We start from the raw sequence: 19,293 nt of genomic DNA on the forward strand, positions 1-19,293 counted from the left end.
TGAATATTGACACCTACTGGTCACATCACATCATGGCTGGTACAGTGTCTCCCATTAGCAGCTGATATTACTGACATTTGTGTTTATGATTTTAAGTGATATTAGAGACAGTGGTGGAATGTAACTGAGTACATTTACTCAACTACTGTACTTAAGTACAATTTTAAGGTACTTGTACTTTGCATGAGTAGTTTCATGTTATGCTAATCGATACTTATACTCCGCTACATTTCAGATTAAAATTTTAAATGAAGTAATGATAAGCTTATAAATTACACTGCATTGTTTAGGATAAACCAGTGGTTCCTAAACTTGTTGGCTTGTGGGCCTTTACAAAGAAGCTTCGTGTATTTGTATCTCGTCATTTTTCAGATGTCTATGATTTGTATGCAGTTCCACCAAAGACACATTTCCCCTCACATGGTTTCAAATAAATAACTGTTTTAGACCCAAAGAGGTAAAACTCTTCAATATTTCACAAAAATGCAAATATGAAAGAAAAATTATTTCAAATCTATCATCTCAAGACCCCCCAGATTTATCTCATGACCCTTACAAAGCAGTTCAAACTAGCTCTACCTTGAGCAGCTATAACAATAAACTGCTGCTGATGCATTGACTCATCAGTATTAACAATGTACTTTGTTAAAGTTATGTCACATCAGTCACAGCCTGATTTTCTGCTAAATGAGTACTTTTACTTTAGTATTTAAGTAGGATTTTTACTGATAATTAAGTATTTTTACATTGTGGTATTGATACTTTTACTTAAATAAAGGATCTGAGTATTTCTTTCATCACTGCATAATTTTCAGGAGATACTGTACAACACACACGTAATGAGGACAACAACCACCATGATGTTGTTTCTGAAAACCTTCTATTACTACAGTCAGGGACATTATCCATTATGTAGCCTATGTAAGTATGTTACTTTGTTTATTAAATTAATTAATTAATTAATTAATTAAGTTAAATTAATAACAGTGTGTTCATCACTGCCATGAAGTGCAGGTGCAGTCTACAAATGTATGTATCTATAGGTGGAATAGAGTAGCCCATGAGTGTAGAGCTTGATAAATTGCCCATTAAGTAAAAAGAATTGCAATATTGAAATGCCGGTGATATGTTTGAGGTAGTTTACCATTGCTAAGTTTGTCGACCAGAGAGGACTGACAATTTAATTTTTGTTTGTAAAATATCAGTACATAATTTGGTCACAATTCTTTAATAACCAAATTTATTGGATCCTTGTCAAACGTGTTTATAGGAGTTATGTGTTCATGTTTTGAAAAAAAAAAGCAATTCTGGCTGATGTATCATTATGAAACTTTTTATCAGTGTCAAAAATCCAATATGCGTCAGGCTTTTCTATCAGTTGGTGTGTCTGATGAAGTAAAAAAGAGAAAGTATGATCTCAGAGCTCATGATGAGGATCCACAAAGCACGTGAGCTGGTATGTGAGCTGAAAGGGAAACTTCCATCACCTCTCCAACCAGGATCCCTGCATGAGAAAAAACTTTTCTGTTGTTCCACAATCAGGACGGAATTTGCTTTGCTCCTCCTGAAACTTGACAGTCTTTGTGTTATGAGGACTTTAAAATTTCGTCTTGAATAGCTGGTTACTCAGATTGTGATCACTAGTAAGAATGCACATGGACCTGGTTCTCATCCCACCAATGAATCTTTATTGCAATTCCAAATATAAATTATCTTGGTAAACATACCACAAATCCATTCAACTCCCACAATACATTTAAAAAACCCAAAACTTGTGAAAGTAAGGTGTGTGCTGCCACTGCACAGGCAGTTGATCTCCTGATCTGACTGGCTGTTGTTTAATTAGCTAATTAAACTCCTACTTCACTGAAAAGTTCCTTATGTGCTTCAATGTGTGTTCAAGTTTCCACATCACATCAGTGTAAGTTGCATATTAGACTGAATGATTAGTTGTGATATCACATATGCCCATAGGTACACACCTCAAAGTCAGATTTAAAGGATAGCTTTTGTTTTTTTTCTAGTCTGTCTCAATAAAATACTGATGTGCCATAATGTACATGGAAATGGGTCTTACTCACAGTACCTCTACCCTAAAGCGCAGAACGCCACTACACTGTAATGGTGCAGACACACCAAATCCAGCGACAAAACATGTGGACGCACGCAGCATGAGCAGAGAGAAACTTTCCTCCTTCCCTTCACTACTCAACAAGAGGTCAAAGGTCACGGGGGCTTGTACACAGTCTTGTTAAGTGGTCATACAAGCTGATAATCTTTGCAATCACTTGATTAACAATAGCACAGCTGTGATTTGATGTGTAGAGAAATTTATTTACAGAACAATATAACTCATGGTCAGATGGATCTTCATCAATGCGCTGCTTCCTCCTCCTCCTCATCAGAGAATTGCATTTGGTAACGAGGGGCAGCGTACTCGGCCATGTCGGGGAATCCGTGCACCACGCAGCAGCTCAGAGCACTGCGAGAGATCTCCATGTCACGGACAGCAGACCACTCACCAGCTTCGACATCGTAGCACTCAACGTCAAAGGTGGTGGTAAAGCCGTTGAAGCCCCCGACCACGAAGAGGCGGTCGTCGATCACTGCGATGCCAAAGTTACTGCGTGTGCCCAGCATGGAGGGCACAGAGTGCCAGGTGTTGGTGTGAGGGTTGTAGGCCTCAGCAGTGCGTAGACGGCTGGTTCCATTGAAACCACCAACCTTATACATAAAAGATTAAATGTGAAGACGAGACTGCTTCTACTATTTTTCTGTCTGTTTGTGTCTCATTTTATACTCCACACCTTGAGACAAAGGGCACCTGACCTCAACGTGTGCCTGAGTTTCAATAGATTAAGTGATCTACTCTGTAGGGCAAAGCGTAGGAGGCAACAGATAATATTTTTGAGTAAAACTGTTGATATTTTCTGGCAATATGTTTTTAAATGTGACAACTTTTCTACCAGAATATTACAAGAATTTTCTGTCGTGCACAAGATTTTATTCAAAGCACCGAGTCTCACAAGAGACAACATGTAGACGATAAGATACTGAAACTGTCAATTGAAACTCAGACAAAAAAAGGTCTTATGAGGTCTTAAAGACACACTGCATCTATTCTGTTCATTACTGTATTTAGAGCTGCTACTAACAATTATTCTCATTATTTATTAGTCTGCTTATTATTTTTTTAATTCATCATTTGGTCTATAAAATAGTGAATAACATTTCAGAAGCTGGAAAAGTGAATATTCATAATTTTTGCTTAAACAATAATGACTTGAATGATGACTCCATTATAAAAATTGTTGCCCATTTATATTCAATTCATTGACTAATCGTTTCATCTTTAATTGTATTACATTATCAGTACATTACTGCCTTTAATGTGAAAGTTTTTAGGGACATCATATCTGAGGTGTGCTATATAATATTGGCAAACTAAAATATCAGATTTACATTAGTCCTATTTGAAACTCTGCTAAGTACATCTTCAGCACCTCTGTGTTAGAGTGTTCAGTTTGCTTACTGCAAAGACTCGGTCTGCGTAGGTGATGACCCCAATTCCACTGCGTCTGCTGCCCATGGAGGAGATGACTGTCCACTCGTCGGTCTCTGGGTTGTAACATTCAGCTGTGGACAGGCACTCGTTCCCATTGAAGCCACCACAAATGTACACCTGAAGTGAATTAAAGAGGTAATAAGTAAACTTTTGTAGACTTCAACTGAAGACATGTACTATAAAACATTAACTTGGTATCTGGTAAAATCTGTTTTCTACTGTAAACACCATTGATAGACTTTTTAAAGGAAACATCTCGTGAACTGGTAATACTGCATTTTGAAATGCTTATTACACTGAGGGATAATGCTGTTTGGGCATTTGTTTTGTAATGACAGTCATTTGCTGGTTGCTCCATCTACCATTTAAATAATCTAGTTAAATTTGTCCACCTCAACGTCCTGTGTTTCTTTAGAGATGTGCAACCTCTGTGCTCTCGCTGCCCCAACATAGAGTTGTTATTCTCAGCTGCTCACCTTGTTGTGGAGGGTTGTGCAACTGGCGTCACTCCTCTTCTCGTGCATGGGTGCAATTACAGTCCACTGGTTGGTGTTGGGCTGATAGCGCTCAGCAGTTTCGAGTCGATCATGTCCATCAAAACCTCCCATGGCGTAGATGCACCCGTCCATCACAGTAACGCTGACATAGCAGCGGCTGGAATGCATCGGTGCCACCTCCTGCCAGGTTTGCATGCTCAGATCAAACTTGTGCACATTGCTGAACTGTTCGACACTGTCAAAGCCGCCGACACAGTAAACTGATCCATTGAGGAAAGCAGCACCATGGTAGGCCCTTGGACCCTCCTCATTGTTAGTTACATTGACCCAGCGGTCAGCACGGACATCATACGCCTCAATGCCATTGGTGGGATTGCCACCACTCCAGCCTCCAATGGCCAACAGGATGGCAGGAGGCAGACGTGGACGGGCCAAAGGGTTAAAGAAAACAGAGTCAGAGAAAATTTTTGTTCTGAGGTCGAGCATGGCCTGCATGGTCTTGAGGAGAATCGGTCGACACTCTTCACTCGCCTTCACCACTTCGTTGTTGCTCACATTGTCTGTGATATATGTTGGACTCATTAAAGCCAGCCTGACCTGAACAGAGACATGAAGGAAGAAGTTGAAATTAGATTGTGTAAAACAGAACCTGACTGATACATCAGCATCACTCATATTACCAGCTGATTTTATCTTGAAGTATTGTATCAGCATATACACTGGCCTTTAAAGGTGCAGTGTGGATAATTTAGTGGCATCTAGCGGAACGGACTTGGCAGAAATGGAATATAACATTCATAAATACTTTGTAATTAGTGTATAATCACCTGAAAATAAGTATCCGTTGTGTTTTCATTAGCTTAGAGTGAGCCCTTTATATCTACATAGGGAGTGGGTCCTCTTCCACAGAGCCTGCCTTGTTGCACCGCCATGTTTCTACAGTAGCCCAGAACGGACAAACCATACACTGGCTCTAAAGAGGGCCTTTCGCATTGGGGAGGGGTATTTAGTTGGCAATCTGTGACCTCACCACTAGATGCCACTAAATCCTACACACTGGTCCTTTAAGAGACCTCTGGAGCTCTCAAACTTCAAAAGAAGTTTGATAAATAGTTTTTATTCTTAAGTTTGTGAGCAGGAGTGAAAGGGAAGGATTGTTATTTTTATCTTTCACTTAAATCCAAACTTTTACTTTTAGTAGTTTGATAAATAAGGGCACGTGAATGATTGTGATCACACTTGGACGTGTAAATGTATATTTATGTCTTGTGTATCTGAATGTATCTATGTTTCATGTTAGCAGACACCATCCTACGATATGTACATATGATTTTATATATGAAGGTGTTAGTATTTATCTTATTTAGCAAGGGATTGTGAGCAAAGCCCCATTGGGGAAAGATACCCCCAAGATATGTTTTTAAGACATCTAAAAATCCTCTGCTTGGAATAATAATTAGTGTCTGACATGGTTTTTCAATAAAAAAAAGTTCATAACATTGCTAAAAATCCTTAAAATTATGTTCAAATTACATGAAAAAATCCACAATCTATGCATATGCAAAGATTTTTCATTTCAAAAGTTTAACTGCTGGATACAAGATGTCTCCTACTTCACTGTAAAACCTATTCTCAGTGTATTTAAGCTGGAGGCTTCAAGTTTCCATATTGTGTAAATTGCATACTGGACCACGCTCTGAACTGCTTGTGATGTCACAAACACTATCAGGCCTACCCCTTCAAATCAGATTTTCAATTACCACAGAAAAACTTTCGACTTTGAGCAGACAAATGTAAAAACAGTCTTGTGGCGTCAAATTCTGCACTTACATCATTCTGAACGGTGAAGCTCAAACATCCACGTTAAGTAACAATAAGCAAAATACATTTTTAACTGGAGGGGGTATTTAAACAAAAAACATTAGAGTAAAAAAAGAGAAATAGGGGCCCTGGTCTCAGTTTTGAGTTTGTCCTCTCGTCCAAACATCCGGCCTTGATTTAATATCACGTGTTATCAGACTTTTCTAAGGTAGTCTTGAGTATAGTCCTGATAATTTGTTCATGAGCACACCATTAGCTGGATGTAAAAAATGCAAATCAAAAGTAAATGTAGTTGTCGTTGAGAAATTATTCACCCTTCACTTACATTAGACAAAAGCAGAGAGATGTAATCTGTGCGTTCCTCAGGCGCATATGCAATCCAGTGGAGGATAGCCTCAAACACCATCTTCTCCTGCTTTACATTGAGCAAGTCATTCTCAATGATTTTAACAAGTTCCTCCACAGAGAGCTGCAGGAAGTCTTCTGAGGTGGCAACAACCTCCTCAAAGTGATATAGTGTGAAGAGGAAGGCCTTGTGTTTCATTTCGGGGTAGTAATAGACGTCTGTGAACCACCAGATGCCGATGCAGTTCTCTGGGGTCAGATGCTCCTCCAGGAAGTCACAGCATGCCTGTGTGATGCCCGTTACATTGAACCGATCTGCTGCTATAAAAAGTTCTTGTACATTCTCGTTGGTCACAGAAACAGAGTTGTTGTAGGCAAACTCGATGATGATCTTCATCATGTCAGGCGTCACATTGTGAATTTCAAAAACCCGACTGTCCGGACTCGACCAGTGAGTGAAGAGAGCTCTGTGGATCAGAAACAAGACAAAAACAAGGGACTGAAAATATCAGCACTTTTTACAGTTACACTTCACAAAATAATAACATAAATATACATATCATTATTATCATTATAAATTCTGCAGAATCTCTGTGATAGCCAACTCACCTGAAGTACGAACTGCAATTACAGAGGATGATTTTGTGCGCTTGAAATTCTTCGTTGTCCACTCTGATCAAAGCATCGCAAAGCTGTTGTTCCAGACGGAGCTCATTATACACCGAGCTGATCTCACTCATCTTTGCTTTTTAGTTTGAGAACTTGTACTCTTTGTATTTGTGTTTTGTGTTTCTCAGTGAGTTTCTCTTGTTGTGTGAGACTTGTGCTCTCTCAGATCACAGATCATGACGGACTTCTAGAACGGACCGTCATTGTGTCATAAACAGCAACATCACAATGACTTATTCTCTTGTTATGACTGTTTTCACAAAATAGTAATTAAAAAATACATTCATAAGGCTGCGAAAGTGCTGTGACACGATGTGGAAAAGGTTTAAAGTTTCAGAACTACTCACAAAAAAATCCAAAAGCATCAAGACGTCCCTGAAAGGCTTTGCTCAGGAAACCAAATACCAAATATTAAATGAGCAGAGTCCATTGCCCTGGACGAAGCCTTTAATTAGTTGAATTTAAAGAATACGTTCACAATTTTTCAAGACTGTCTTAAAACAGTCGTCGGGTGTCCATATGAACACTGAAAGCGGTTTTCCTCGCTGTAATCATTCCTCCTTTTCATAAAAGATCCCCTTCAAATGTGCTTTTAATGTAAGTGATGGTGAACAAAATCCACAAGCCTCATTTTGTGTAAAAGTGTATTTCAAAGTTAAGCTAATACAAAGCTAATATAAGACTTCAGCCAACCAAATTAATCAAATAAGGTGGATATCTTCCAAGTTAATGTGTTTTTATTAGAAGATCCCCGCTGTGTTTCCCTGTTGAGCTGCAGTGGAAGGATACTAATGAAAAGGCTGAAACTAAGATATCCACTTGCCATTACTAATTTGGATGGCTGAAGCATCATATTAGCCTCAGATAAACTTTGACATACATTTTTTACACAGAATGAGGACTGTAGATATTCCCATCATTCACAGTGAAAGCTGAATATGAAGGGATCTTACAATGGGCCAGTATGAACAGGAGAAATGATTACAGCAAGCAAAAGCTCTTTAAATGTTCATTTGGGTACCTCAGGACAGCTTAAACTTGGAAAATTGTGAACATAGCCTTTAATGTCAAGTTTGGAGGTTAAATTGAGAATAGACATACAGTACTGTGCAAAGATTTTGGTGCTAAGAGTAAAGTGAGGATGCTCACAAAAATAATGCTATAAATTGTTTTTCTTTATCAATTAAATTCATACAAAGTTCAGTAAAGAGAAAAAACCTTAATCAAATCAAAATTTGCTGGGACCAAGCTTTTCCTTTCAAATAGTGCCAGTTCTCAGTGTACCTGCACACAGTTTTTCAAGATACTTGGCAGGTGGGTTGTTCCAAGCATTTTGGAGAATTTGCCACAGTTCTTCTGTGGATTTAAGCCGTCTCATTTCTTCTTTCTCTTCATGTTAATCCCAGACTGACTCCATGATGTTGAGATTAGGGCTCTGTTGGGGCCATACCATCTGTTGCAGGACTCCTTGTTCTTCTTGTCACTGAAAAAAGTTCTTCATGTCTCTGGCTGTATGTTTGGGGGTTGTTGCCATGCTGCAGAATGAATTTGGAACCGTTCAGACACCTCTCTGATGGTATTGCGTTATGGATATGAATATAAACCTCTAAAGTGCCTAGAACTTTTACACAGCACTGTATATTAAGGCAACACCCCCACCTTGTTAAGTAGCCTGAGCAACACAGGCCTTAGTATAGTCTTGTATCGTATATGACCTGAATCGTTCTATTTTCAGTCAAAAAACCCACAAGCAACACATTTAACAGTGTGGGTTTCTGTTGTGTGTGTGTGTGTGTGTGTGTGTGTGTGTGTGTGTGTGTGTGTGTGTGTTCTATAAGTTTATTTATCTTGCAATGACTTAATACGAGAGCACAGATTTGTTCAAATGGTTCCAGTTTATTGGCATCCACTGAATCACTTTCATTACAGAAAACACTACCCCTACTGGTAGAGTCCTGCTAGTACAGTACGATTCTGCAGAGAGAAACGCCGTACCGTACCACACAGCAAGTAGGTAAGAAAATATCTAACTAATATCTAACATGTGAAGCACACCTGGGTCAAAATGTTGCTGAAATCCTTCCTGGTGTACAACGGTTGTATTGGACATATTTTGTATGCATTGTTAAGTTTACCACTGAATTACATTTGAATCGAAACTGCACCAAATAACGGATCACGATTTCTACACTCTGTTCTTTTTCTTTATAATGTAACATCCAAACCAACAGAAACTTTCTCTGATATTAGGGGTCAAAAACAGGCCCGAATACCTATTATGGGTCCCTGTCAGTGACTGTAATGAAAACATTTACATCCTTTGGTTTAACAAACACTGCTGAAGTTGCTGCGATTCACATTTTAACCTGTTGTTTGAAACATTTTTTTGGTCACAGTCGGCCAGGAGACACCAAACAATCAAGAGTTTTCTGAAAGGATTTGCAGCAGCATTTCTCGCCTGAGTCTGTTGCATCAGCAGGAAGTTACAGCTACTGTAACACCGTCTGCTCTTTAACTGTAGAAAACACTCATCTCACCAGCAGCAGGAGCTGCGATCGGCTTCTGAAAGCTTTAATAAAATGAGTAGTTTGTCTAGGTAAACATCTGTGACCTTTTATCATCAAACATAATCGATGAAGATTTCTCTCTGTATACAAATAACTGAAAATCAAATACAAGCTAAACAAATGGTCCATGTTATTCTGGCCTTCACAGATGATGTTCACAAAATCATCACAAACTTGTACCTAAACTTATTTGGGGAACAACTCTCTCTTCCTGACCTTAATATCTAAATTTAAAAATAAAAATACTTGAGAAAGGGACTGCAGTGGTGAATCTGCTGTTATTTCTTTTAGTAAAATATTTAATCATTGGATGTCTACACACAAGTAGGGCTGAGCAATATGTATTCATTATTATTTATCATTTTAATCATGCCAGGGGGGTTTAACATTGTAGATCATTTATACACAATTTTCTTAAAAACTTGAGAATGCAGCTGAGAATAAATGACAGCTCCAGTCCATTTCACATTACCATCTAATGAAATGAATGTGATATATATAACTATATCAGAGAAAGGTCTTCTTCTGACCTATTTATCTTTACACTTCTTGACATCCATATTGCCCAACCCTACACACACTAAAACCTTAAGATATTTAACACTTTTCTTCTGTTTTATCTCCTTTGTTGCCCTCTCAGAACATATATTTTTGAGTTTTGGGGTTTCATAATTTTTTTAAACAAGTAAGCCACAAGTAAGGCCAGACAGTTTCTTGAAAAGCAAACTTTGTTTTTTTTCAAACTACCAGTATTTGTTCTCAAAACCTTGTCTAGTACACACTTGTGAACATAATTAGCCTTATCCTATTTCAAGCATAAACGTCCAAATTAAAGCATGAAAACAAACAAGCTTAGACGTACGGGTGCTTTATAAATGAGAATGAACAAATGCTAAACGGGGTGTGAAAACAAAGGCTTGTGGAACACAAATCCTGTTTAATCACCATCTTGTCAAGTGTTACTAAAATGAGTGTGTTATGTCACAGCTGTCGACCAATGAGCAACTCATCATGAAACAACCACGAAACAACGTACACTGAACCCGATCTGAACTGTATACCTACATCAAATACACCTACATGTATCAAATCAACAACTGAAGGCCGACTGAAACTAATGAATGATACATTCTCTTCACAGTGTAGTCACAACCAATCTGAGAATTGGGAGAGCAAACCTTTGCTCGCTGCATTCAAAATATACCACACAGAAAGACACATGACACGTCCTGACAACCAACATTTCTGTCTGTCTAAACTTTGTCTCTTTAACCCCGCCACCTCCTCCTAAATCACTGACATTTCCAGCGTAAAAAAAAAAAATTAAAACTAAAAGGAAACTAACTCGTTCCAAGCTGGTGGAGTGGAATCCTTGACGGTCGAGCGGGAAAAATTCAGGCTGACAGAGTCTCTGTTCTCTGTAGAGCGTTTCACCAAACCTTCCTTCTAATGTCCCTTCCCCCCTCTTGTCCTGCAGGTTTGGAGTTAGCAGGTGTGCTGGCTACTCTGCTGGGGAGAGGTTTGACCACGTGTGCCTCCTTGCTGGAAATATTTTGTGAATCAAACATGGGGCTGGGTTTGGGTAGGGCGGGGCACGGGGGAGTAGTTTGTCCAAGCAAAGACCTCTCAGTCGGTGGAGAAGAGGTCTCCGGCCGAGGGGAGCGGGGCCAGACCCCCGGTCACGTTGGGCAGGAGGGAGAGGTCAGGGAGACTCTGGATGTGCGACTTGAGCTCTTTCCTCACCTGGGTCACCCTCGCTAGTTTCTGTTTATATTCCTGCACAGAAGAATCAAGAAAACACAGCACAGTATGAGCTGAGAGAATATTACTCACTCGTGAATAACAGTTATCACAAGGTTGTAAACTGACTTAAGACTAAAACTACAAAAATAGTGAATATGTTACTATGGGAAAACTTAAAATCAGGTTGGCTATTCAACTTTCTTTCCATTGTTTCCTTGTCCTCCATGCTAAAGCTAGCTCAGCCAAGCTGCAGTCTGAGCCAAAATAGTTACAATAAGGCAAAAGCTGTTGGATTTATGGTTTATAATGACAAGTGTTGAGAAATTGTGATGTGTGTTTAAGTACAAGCTGTGAACTGTACTTTCCATTGTGCATCATGTACTATAGATCTCAACTGGGATCATCACATGGACAGTTAATTAAAAACATTTGAAGTGCCTTTTCTGGATGTGAAGATGTTCTCTTATCTGATTTAACACTTATCAATAAGTGATTGAAAACACTCAGATCTCTAGTGTGTTGTCAATAAGCTGTTGACTGTTATGTTTGTGCATGCGCCGCCTTGCCTCTAGTTTCTTCTCTCTCTCCGTGAGCGCCTCCTTCTGGCTGCTGATGTATTCAGTCAGCATGCGAGCCAGCTGCCTCCGGTCCTCCAACTCTGCGGCCAGTCGACCGTTGTACTCTGCCAGCAGCAAACAGGCTTCATCCACCGTCTTCGACAGCTTGTCTGCTGCCTCTTTGTCTAGATTGGGGCCAAAGTGGGTAATAACGGTTACGGAATGACGTTTCTTTGAAGAGTTTATTACTGTACAAAGCAGTAAACTTAAGACATGTTAATCTCTTTGAAAAACTTTTTTTTTTACTGTACTTTCACTAAAATCCTTTATTCTACTGTAATTGTGCCTTGATTTAATATATTTTGTTTTATGTTAAAAGGAGCATATTTTTGTATCATGTACAGTTATTGCTGTAAAGTGATTGCTAGTAACACCTGATTTTAACAACTGGTAGTTTAGGCAACACCTGTAACTTAACTTCATACCTCCTGTATAACTGTTTACATTTTACTTTCAACATTATTGCATTTGCTTTATATTTGTTTCCTCAGCTAAACTACTTTTGTTCTTGTCACAACATCTTTCATCTCATTGTAAATCCATCAGATAAAACTTCAACATAAACCCTGGAAAATTCAACAGACAGTCCCACTATGATACAGAAACCAAGACAGCTATGAGGAATTTTCAATTACAACGAATACATTTCAGAAGCATGTTTCAAAAATGAGGAGAAAATGAAAATAGTGCAAATCCATGCTAAAAAAAAATCTAAAAGACATTCCAAGTGAAGTAATTTCTGATCGAGCTGAGCTGTAAAGTCGTACCAGTGATTTTCTCCAGCAGAGAAACATCCTGGACTTCCTGCGGCAGCGAGGCGATCTTCTGACGAACAGCAGCGTCACCCGATGCAGCGTTCTCCAAGTCCTGCAGGGCCTTCACCAGCTCTTCTGTCTGAACGTGTGTTTAAAGGGAATAGAGGGAGCAAGTTAAAAGGAGAAGCCATGTCACAGAGTAAACAAAGTAAAGTGGAGGAATATAAAAGAGGTACAAAGGTGAGAAACGAGAGCAGGAAGAAGAGAGACAGCAGTGCAAGAAGAAAAAAAAATGCAAGAGAAACAAGCATCATCTTTACATTAACTAGGAGTGATTTTATTCCTGCAATTTCTGCTGTTGAAGCAAAGTGTTGGCCTCCTACCAGCTGAGTTGCGGTGGCGTCTGTGTTGCGAGGGGAGTTGTGGCTCCTGTAGTCGTCGTCCTCATCGTCTTCATCTTCCTGGATCTTCTGATAGCTTCGTTTGACAGCCTTCTTCTCTTCTTCAGAATTAAGTTTAGAACCACAGAACAGTAAAACACTCATGTGAAACCAAATGAAGTAGTTAATTATCTCTGACAGGCGTAATATTAGCCTCATACTTTTTGTGCACATTTATGATCGTGTGCTCAAAGACTTCTCGTGGTTGCAGCGATTCACAATTTTTTTAAAACGTATTTTATAACGTGATTCCTTATGAGCCTACAGTAACCTGTCATCCATAGTAGAGTTTGGTCTCATCTTGAACCAGAGCATCTGCAGATTAATTTCATACCCGATACGTTATGATCCACTCAAGTTGACATGATACAAGATGAATAAACCCCTGTTTTTGTTAACTTTGCTGCCATCTTGACTGTAAGGGAGCTGAGAGGGACAACTGGATGAGATTCAACTCGTCTTTGTTTAGGAGGGGAGAACGAGGGGTTTTATTTTGTGTGGTGTGTTCCAACAAAAAGTTATAAATAAATAACAATGTTTAAATTGAGAAGTTTGGACTTATCGTCCAATTTATTGTTTCCTTATTAAGCTCATACAGTCAGGTGAAGCCAGGACGCTCGGTTACATTACCATTACACTATTCTATGCATCTTAAAGAAATCTGAGACTTTGCATACATCTATATAAGAAAACTTACACTATACTATACAAAATAAACTAGTTGTAGTTTGATGTATTTAATTTGCTAAAGATAAGCAGCTCTATAGTTTCCTTGCAGTGTGCTTAATAAGGACCAATAACGACTGCAGACAGCTTTGACTTGTGATTGGTTAAAATGTTCAGTTTTTTCCATCATGTTTCATTTTTGTATTTGAAGAAGAAAGTTTTTCAGTAAACAGTTGAAACCTGGACTACAGAGGTTTATTGAAGCATGTGTCAACCATCTGCTTTCACTCGCTTAAATGGGTATTTTCAAGAAATAGACGGAGCCACACTTATACCACCAGTGATACTAAGTCTTGTTTTAACTATCAATACTAGCATCAATAGAAGCTTCTCTCTCACATTAGATCACATTCACATGAACAGACTTGTTTAGTGCCACATTTTCTGCTTCTCTGCTGCTGTTGTGTGTTTGCACGCAGAAAGCGCCTCATTATTTCAAAACATTCACGAAATAAACGTTATTTGACAGAATATGTGCCATGTTTTAACATGCATGTGATTAAGTAACTAACAGTGAATAGTAATAAGAAATGTTTAATGTTTGGCAGAAATTCTGTGGTTATTAAAATATATTCAGAAGTAGCCTATTGATGATGCATTCACCTCATAAATCAGGATACACTGCTCTCCCCTACATATTACTCTTTATACTTATGTGTAGGTGTTACAAAGAGATCATCTAACCTGAAGGTCTGGGGCTGTTGGAGTCTTCGATGGCCAGCTTGAGTTGCTGAATGAAGTCACCTCTGTAGAGACTCCTCTCCTTCCAGATGTTCAGCAGTCTCTCCATGTGCTTTTTACAGTTCTCATCTGCATCACTGCAGGCAGGAAAGAGGACAGAAGAGTCCAGTAGAAGAACAGCGAGGAGTAAAGAACAGTTCAGCAGAAAAAATGATTAAATACATTTCTCAACACAGCTTATATAAACTATATATTGAACCAGTTGAATGAAACATCTGTTAATTACCCCATTATCTCTTGTATATTTTTCACTGTTAATATTCTTGACATAAAAGGCTTTACTTGGAGCTGAAAAAGTCGGCCCCGTTTTAGTTCGAGAAAACTATAAACGCTAAGTCAACATGTGTTTTGGTGGTCCAGCTTTGATAGAAAACCGGAAATGAAAAAGGAAGAAATACGACAAACTTCAGCTGTTAGAGACAGTTTATATCAAGAACTATATTTAAATACTGAACTTCCCAAAAACCTTCAGGCTGTGATCGTTCCACCTATCTACACACACACACACACACACACACACACACACACACACACACACACACACACACACACACACACACAGAGCGTCTGAAAGCATACAGTGGTCAGGTCACATCTACCTGGCAACATGAGAGCAGGCGTCGACGAGAACAGACTCAAAGTCTTTGGTGAACTCTGGTCCTTTCTTCTTGCTGTTCTGGATGACATCGTTGGCCAGATAGAGAAACGTCAGCTTCCTGGTGCTTTTAGCTGGAGGACATATGAATGTGATATTTCAAGATTAACAGAAAAAGATCAGCTCTCACACTAACACCTTCTAAATTATTTTGCAATTAAATGTAATTTACTCTGTTATAAACATACGTGTCTACTTCAGTAACTTATTTCCCAGTAAGGTTCGTCTTTGTAGCCACAGAAACAGTGGACTGATTTTTAGAAGAACTCATGACTCTTTACTTAAAAAGCAGCAGGTTTTCCGGGTGTCCTGCATTCTGGACTATCCTGGTTCAAAACCTCTCAAACATCTTGGATTTGTTCAGTGATTCAAATAGAACAAAGTTTAATAAAATAGTGATTCAGTCTGAAGGGTTATTTTGGTCTGTTCTGTGCTTCCGTCTGTGGTCTCTCTGCGTCTTGTTCAACAGATTTCACCCTGTGTGAATGTTGAATGTCAGAACAAAATGGTGAGTCTAAAAATAAGCCGCAGCTCTTTGATTCTGACGGACATAAAAACCTTTTACTGCTGATGTGTTAGATAACGTCTATTAAACGCCACTGCAGCTTGTGGAGAACTACAATATGACAACATGATGTCTAGGTACGTTTAATTATCTGCAGGAAGAAGAACAAACCAGCAACGGGACACATCATCTGTCTTTACTATGTTTTCATGGTGCATTTCCTTACTCCATACGGAATAGTTTCAGTCATAATAGTTTTGCATCCTCATTTTCTTTTTAATCATGTAAAAAATACCAAATATTTGCTGATTACAGCTTCTCACATGTTGAGATCTGATTGCTTGATTTTCTCAATTTCAAGTCCTTGTAAACTGAAAACTTTTTGCGGGTTAATGGAAAGATAAAATTATCAATTTGAGGACTTTATTCTAAACTCTTCTAACTCATGAAATTGTGCATTTCTGGCCATCTGAATTAGTGCTGGGTAACATAGATATTGTATCGATATCATGATATGAGACCAGATATTGTCTTAGATTCTGGATATCGTAATATCGTAATATGACGTAAGTGTCAAGTGATGTACTTTTCTGAACTTGCCAGACTGTTCCAGCTGTTCTACTATTTGTCTTTACCCACTTAGTCATTATATCCACATTACTGATGATTATTTATCAAAAATCTCATTGTGTAAATATTTTGTGAAAGTACCAACAGTCATCCCTACCATACTGTCACCATATCAATATCGATAGAGGTATTTGGTCAAAAGTATAATGATATTTTGTCCATATCGCCCAGTCCTAATCTGAAAAGCCTGTCTTATCACATTCAGGTTAGAAAACAGCATCTTGAATCAGAGACAACATCAGTAACTCTGTTGTCCTCTAAATGTCATATTGTTGACTCTCCTCTCATCTCTGTAGTTTTAACGTTATCAGTATCGTGTTTTACTACCCAAACATTGCAACATATATGTGTGTACTTTGCAGGAACAGTCTTACAGTACCTTTCTTCAGCTCTCTGTGCCACACTTTGACGATGAGGCCGGAGTGTTTGCGGTGGTGGATGATCCACAGAGACAGAGTCTGGACGCTCTGCTGAGAGCTGCTCAGCTCCGACAGCTTCTTCTCCAGGGCGGACTCAGAGAAAGACGACATGTCTGTGTATGTGTCTGTGTGTGTATATGTGTGTTTCTGACCTGCTCCAAAGCGACTGAGCTTCGAGCTAGAGTGAAGAAACTCGCACTGTCATCAAAACTGAAGTTGTGTCGCTAACTTACAGACATGCTCCTCCTCACCTACTGCTTCTACCGTCGTGTTGGCTCTTCACAAGCCCGAGATTATTGACCTAAATATCCTGAGTAACTCACAAACCTGCAGGCTGTGCGCTCCGTTTATCAGCAGCTACTCCTTTACTGTCTCAAGTGTTTGTTTACAGCCGCAGCTAACGTTAGCCAGCCGAGCTAAGCAGCCATCTGCAGCCTGCAGCTGCGAGCTAACCTTCGCTTCAACCCGAGTTTAAATAAACAAAGCTTCGCTAATATTCGTGCAGAATGAGGATTCACTGCGCCAACAGGTCCAACAAAACTGCTAAAGAGTGACGGCGGAAGAAACTCACAGTTTGTCTTTGCTTTGCCTGAACTAATCACGTTTATGTTTTTCGAAAAAATGGCAGCTTGCACTTTCACCTCATCTCGACATGTGCGTCGCACTGTAGTGACGTAGCAGAGTCCGGCGTTACACCGTATTTAGTGACCCATCAGATTCTGTGACCTGCAGTTTTGGAAGAAGTACCCAGATCCTCAATACCACAATGTAAAAATACTTCATTACAAGTAAAAATACTGCATTTAAAATCCTACTTAAAGTACTAAAATAAAACTTACTTAAAGTATTTTAGTACTTTAAATAAATTTAGCTGGTATTCCTTCTATACTTTTACTTAAGTAGGATTTTAAATGCAGGATTTTTACTTGTAATGAAGTATTTTTACAATGTGGTATTGATACTTTTACTTAAATAAAGGATCTGAGTACTTACTAATACTAATACTTCTTCCAAAACTGCAGGTCACAGAATCTGAGGGGTCACCAAATACGGTGTAACACCTGTTATCGTCCTCTTTATCCAGAGATGTCATGCTTAGCCATGAAGTTGATAACTTGGTAAAATTGCTGTGTCTTTCAAACAAATGGGTGCGTGCTTGCAATTATTATTTTTTAAATGCCGTTACCTCGAGATAACAAGATAGTTATTTCGTTATCTCAAGATAATGAGCTTTGTTATCTCGAAATAACAAGATAATTAATGCATGTCATTCCTTCATGTGTTGTCCATTATGTTGAACCAATGCTACATCTATAATAGTGCACTCATAATAATTATAACAACGATGCTGTCACAAAAGAGCACTAGTGGAAGAAGTCTGTAGAGATATGAACTCAGATCTCACTAACTACACTGTCCTGTAGCCAGAAGTCAGACTACAAAGCAAAATCTCTGATACTAACTTAGACTAATGTGTTTCTCTTTCACTAAATAATATGCATTGTTATATTTTCATTAGTTTTATTATTATTGACATGATAAAAGCATCTAAAGTGTTAGTGGTGTAAACTGAACCATCATGATAGTACACTATGCAGTGAATGGTTAAGGTTATGTTTATTTGTTTAATGTCCCGCGGTTTTGAATTATTGTTCACATGAAGTGGATGATTCATTCAGGTATTCTCATTTCTGTTGTCAAGTAGACAGAACACATCCATGTATGGATATGGCTTGAAAATAATGAAAACATAGTGTTAGACATCCAGGAAAATATGACTCTCAGCCTGGTAGTCCGAGCAGTGCAAAGGTCAGACCTTTTGTTTTCTCATGGTAACAGGTTGGTTATCTTGTTATCTCAAGGTAACAAAGCTCGTTTTCTGGAAATAATGAAATAATTAAGTCTTGATCTTGAGATAATGGCATTAAAAAAATAATTGTAAGCATGTTCGCTCTCGGCTACAACCATCAAATTCACAAAGTCAGATTTCTTCAGTTGCTTCCAAACAAAAACTTGTTTTATGTTGAACTTCAGTCAATCTGTGATTCTGTCTGTAGAGTATCGAAAAACAGAAAAAGCTTTTAAGACATCTCACCTCTTGAGAAACATTGACAGATGATTTTAAAATTTTTTTGTTGACATTGTCAGAAAGGTGATAAATATACTTTATGTTTATTATTGAGGTTGTAGTGGTTGGTGGTTTAATGGAGTGCATTATATTGAAAAGTGTTCCTAATATTTTGCCGCCCTCATGTATGTTAATAAAGGAGACAAAAACTAAGAATGTTTCAGTGTGTAAAAATAGAATTTGTGGCAGAGCTGCTGTATTGGATTGCATTAGATTGCACAGGTGTTCCTAATAAAGTGCTCAGTGAGTGTATAATCAATGGATGTATCAATACAGCATCTCTGCTTTATTTCTTGTCTCTTTCTTTATTAGGTTTTGGTTTCTTCTTCTTTTTTTACTACTTGGAAAAAAGCTCTTAATGTCCACTTATGGCTTTCTTTATTTAATGTTGATTTTATTCTATTTTTGTTTGAATGAATGCTACAATGTTTATATGACATTTGGCTATTATTTACTTCATTTTTAAACTG

General features: G+C 38.5%; 2 protein-coding genes across 2 annotated transcripts; both read right to left on the reverse strand.

The window, feature by feature from the left end:
- Nucleotides 1-1,676: 1,676 nt before the first annotated feature.
- Nucleotides 1,677-7,370, reverse strand: LOC121895988 (kelch-like protein 10). The gene is made up of 5 exons (XM_042409582.1): nucleotides 6,838-7,370; nucleotides 6,209-6,695; nucleotides 4,042-4,659; nucleotides 3,533-3,682; nucleotides 1,677-2,724 (listed from the first exon to the last, which is right to left on the reverse strand). The coding sequence occupies exons 1-5, from the start codon at nucleotides 6,966-6,968 to the stop codon at nucleotides 2,374-2,376; spliced, it is 1,737 nt and encodes a 578-aa protein (XP_042265516.1). The 5' UTR covers nucleotides 6,969-7,370; the 3' UTR covers nucleotides 1,677-2,373.
- A 2,084-nt stretch (nucleotides 7,371-9,454) lies between these two features.
- On the reverse strand, nucleotides 9,455-17,355 carry rprd1b (regulation of nuclear pre-mRNA domain containing 1B). The gene is made up of 7 exons (XM_042409583.1): nucleotides 16,656-17,355; nucleotides 15,086-15,215; nucleotides 14,430-14,563; nucleotides 12,963-13,081; nucleotides 12,592-12,718; nucleotides 11,774-11,949; nucleotides 9,455-11,240 (listed from the first exon to the last, which is right to left on the reverse strand). The coding sequence occupies exons 1-7, from the start codon at nucleotides 16,804-16,806 to the stop codon at nucleotides 11,091-11,093; spliced, it is 987 nt and encodes a 328-aa protein (XP_042265517.1). The 5' UTR covers nucleotides 16,807-17,355; the 3' UTR covers nucleotides 9,455-11,090.
- Nucleotides 17,356-19,293: the final 1,938 nt, after the last annotated feature.

Source organism: Thunnus maccoyii, chromosome 4, assembly GCF_910596095.1.
Source record: "Thunnus maccoyii chromosome 4, fThuMac1.1, whole genome shotgun sequence".
NCBI lineage: Eukaryota > Metazoa > Chordata > Actinopteri > Scombriformes > Scombridae > Thunnus > Thunnus maccoyii.

What these genes read in the sequence shown, in the direction of transcription:
- LOC121895988 (XM_042409582.1), bottom strand. Translation starts at nt 6,968, where the DNA reads ATGAGTGAGATCAGCTCGGTGTATAATGAGCTCCGTCTGGAACAACAG. An exon ending in TCTCTCTGCTTTTGTCTAAT is followed by an intron (nt 4,660 to 6,208) that starts GTAAGTGAAGGG and finishes GTCTCTGTTCAG; the next exon opens with GTCAGGCTGGCTTTAATGAG. An exon ending in ACGCAGACCGAGTCTTTGCA is followed by an intron (nt 2,725 to 3,532) that starts GTAAGCAAACTG and finishes TTTATGTATAAG; the next exon opens with GTTGGTGGTTTCAATGGAAC.
- rprd1b (XM_042409583.1), bottom strand. Translation starts at nt 16,806, where the DNA reads ATGTCGTCTTTCTCTGAGTCCGCCCTGGAGAAGAAGCTGTCGGAGCTG. An exon ending in TCTGCTGGAGAAAATCACTG is followed by an intron (nt 11,950 to 12,591) that starts GTACGACTTTAC and finishes GCCCCAATCTAG; the next exon opens with ACAAAGAGGCAGCAGACAAG. An exon ending in AGAGAGAGAAGAAACTAGAG is followed by an intron (nt 11,241 to 11,773) that starts GCAAGGCGGCGC and finishes TCTTCTGTGCAG; the next exon opens with GAATATAAACAGAAACTAGC.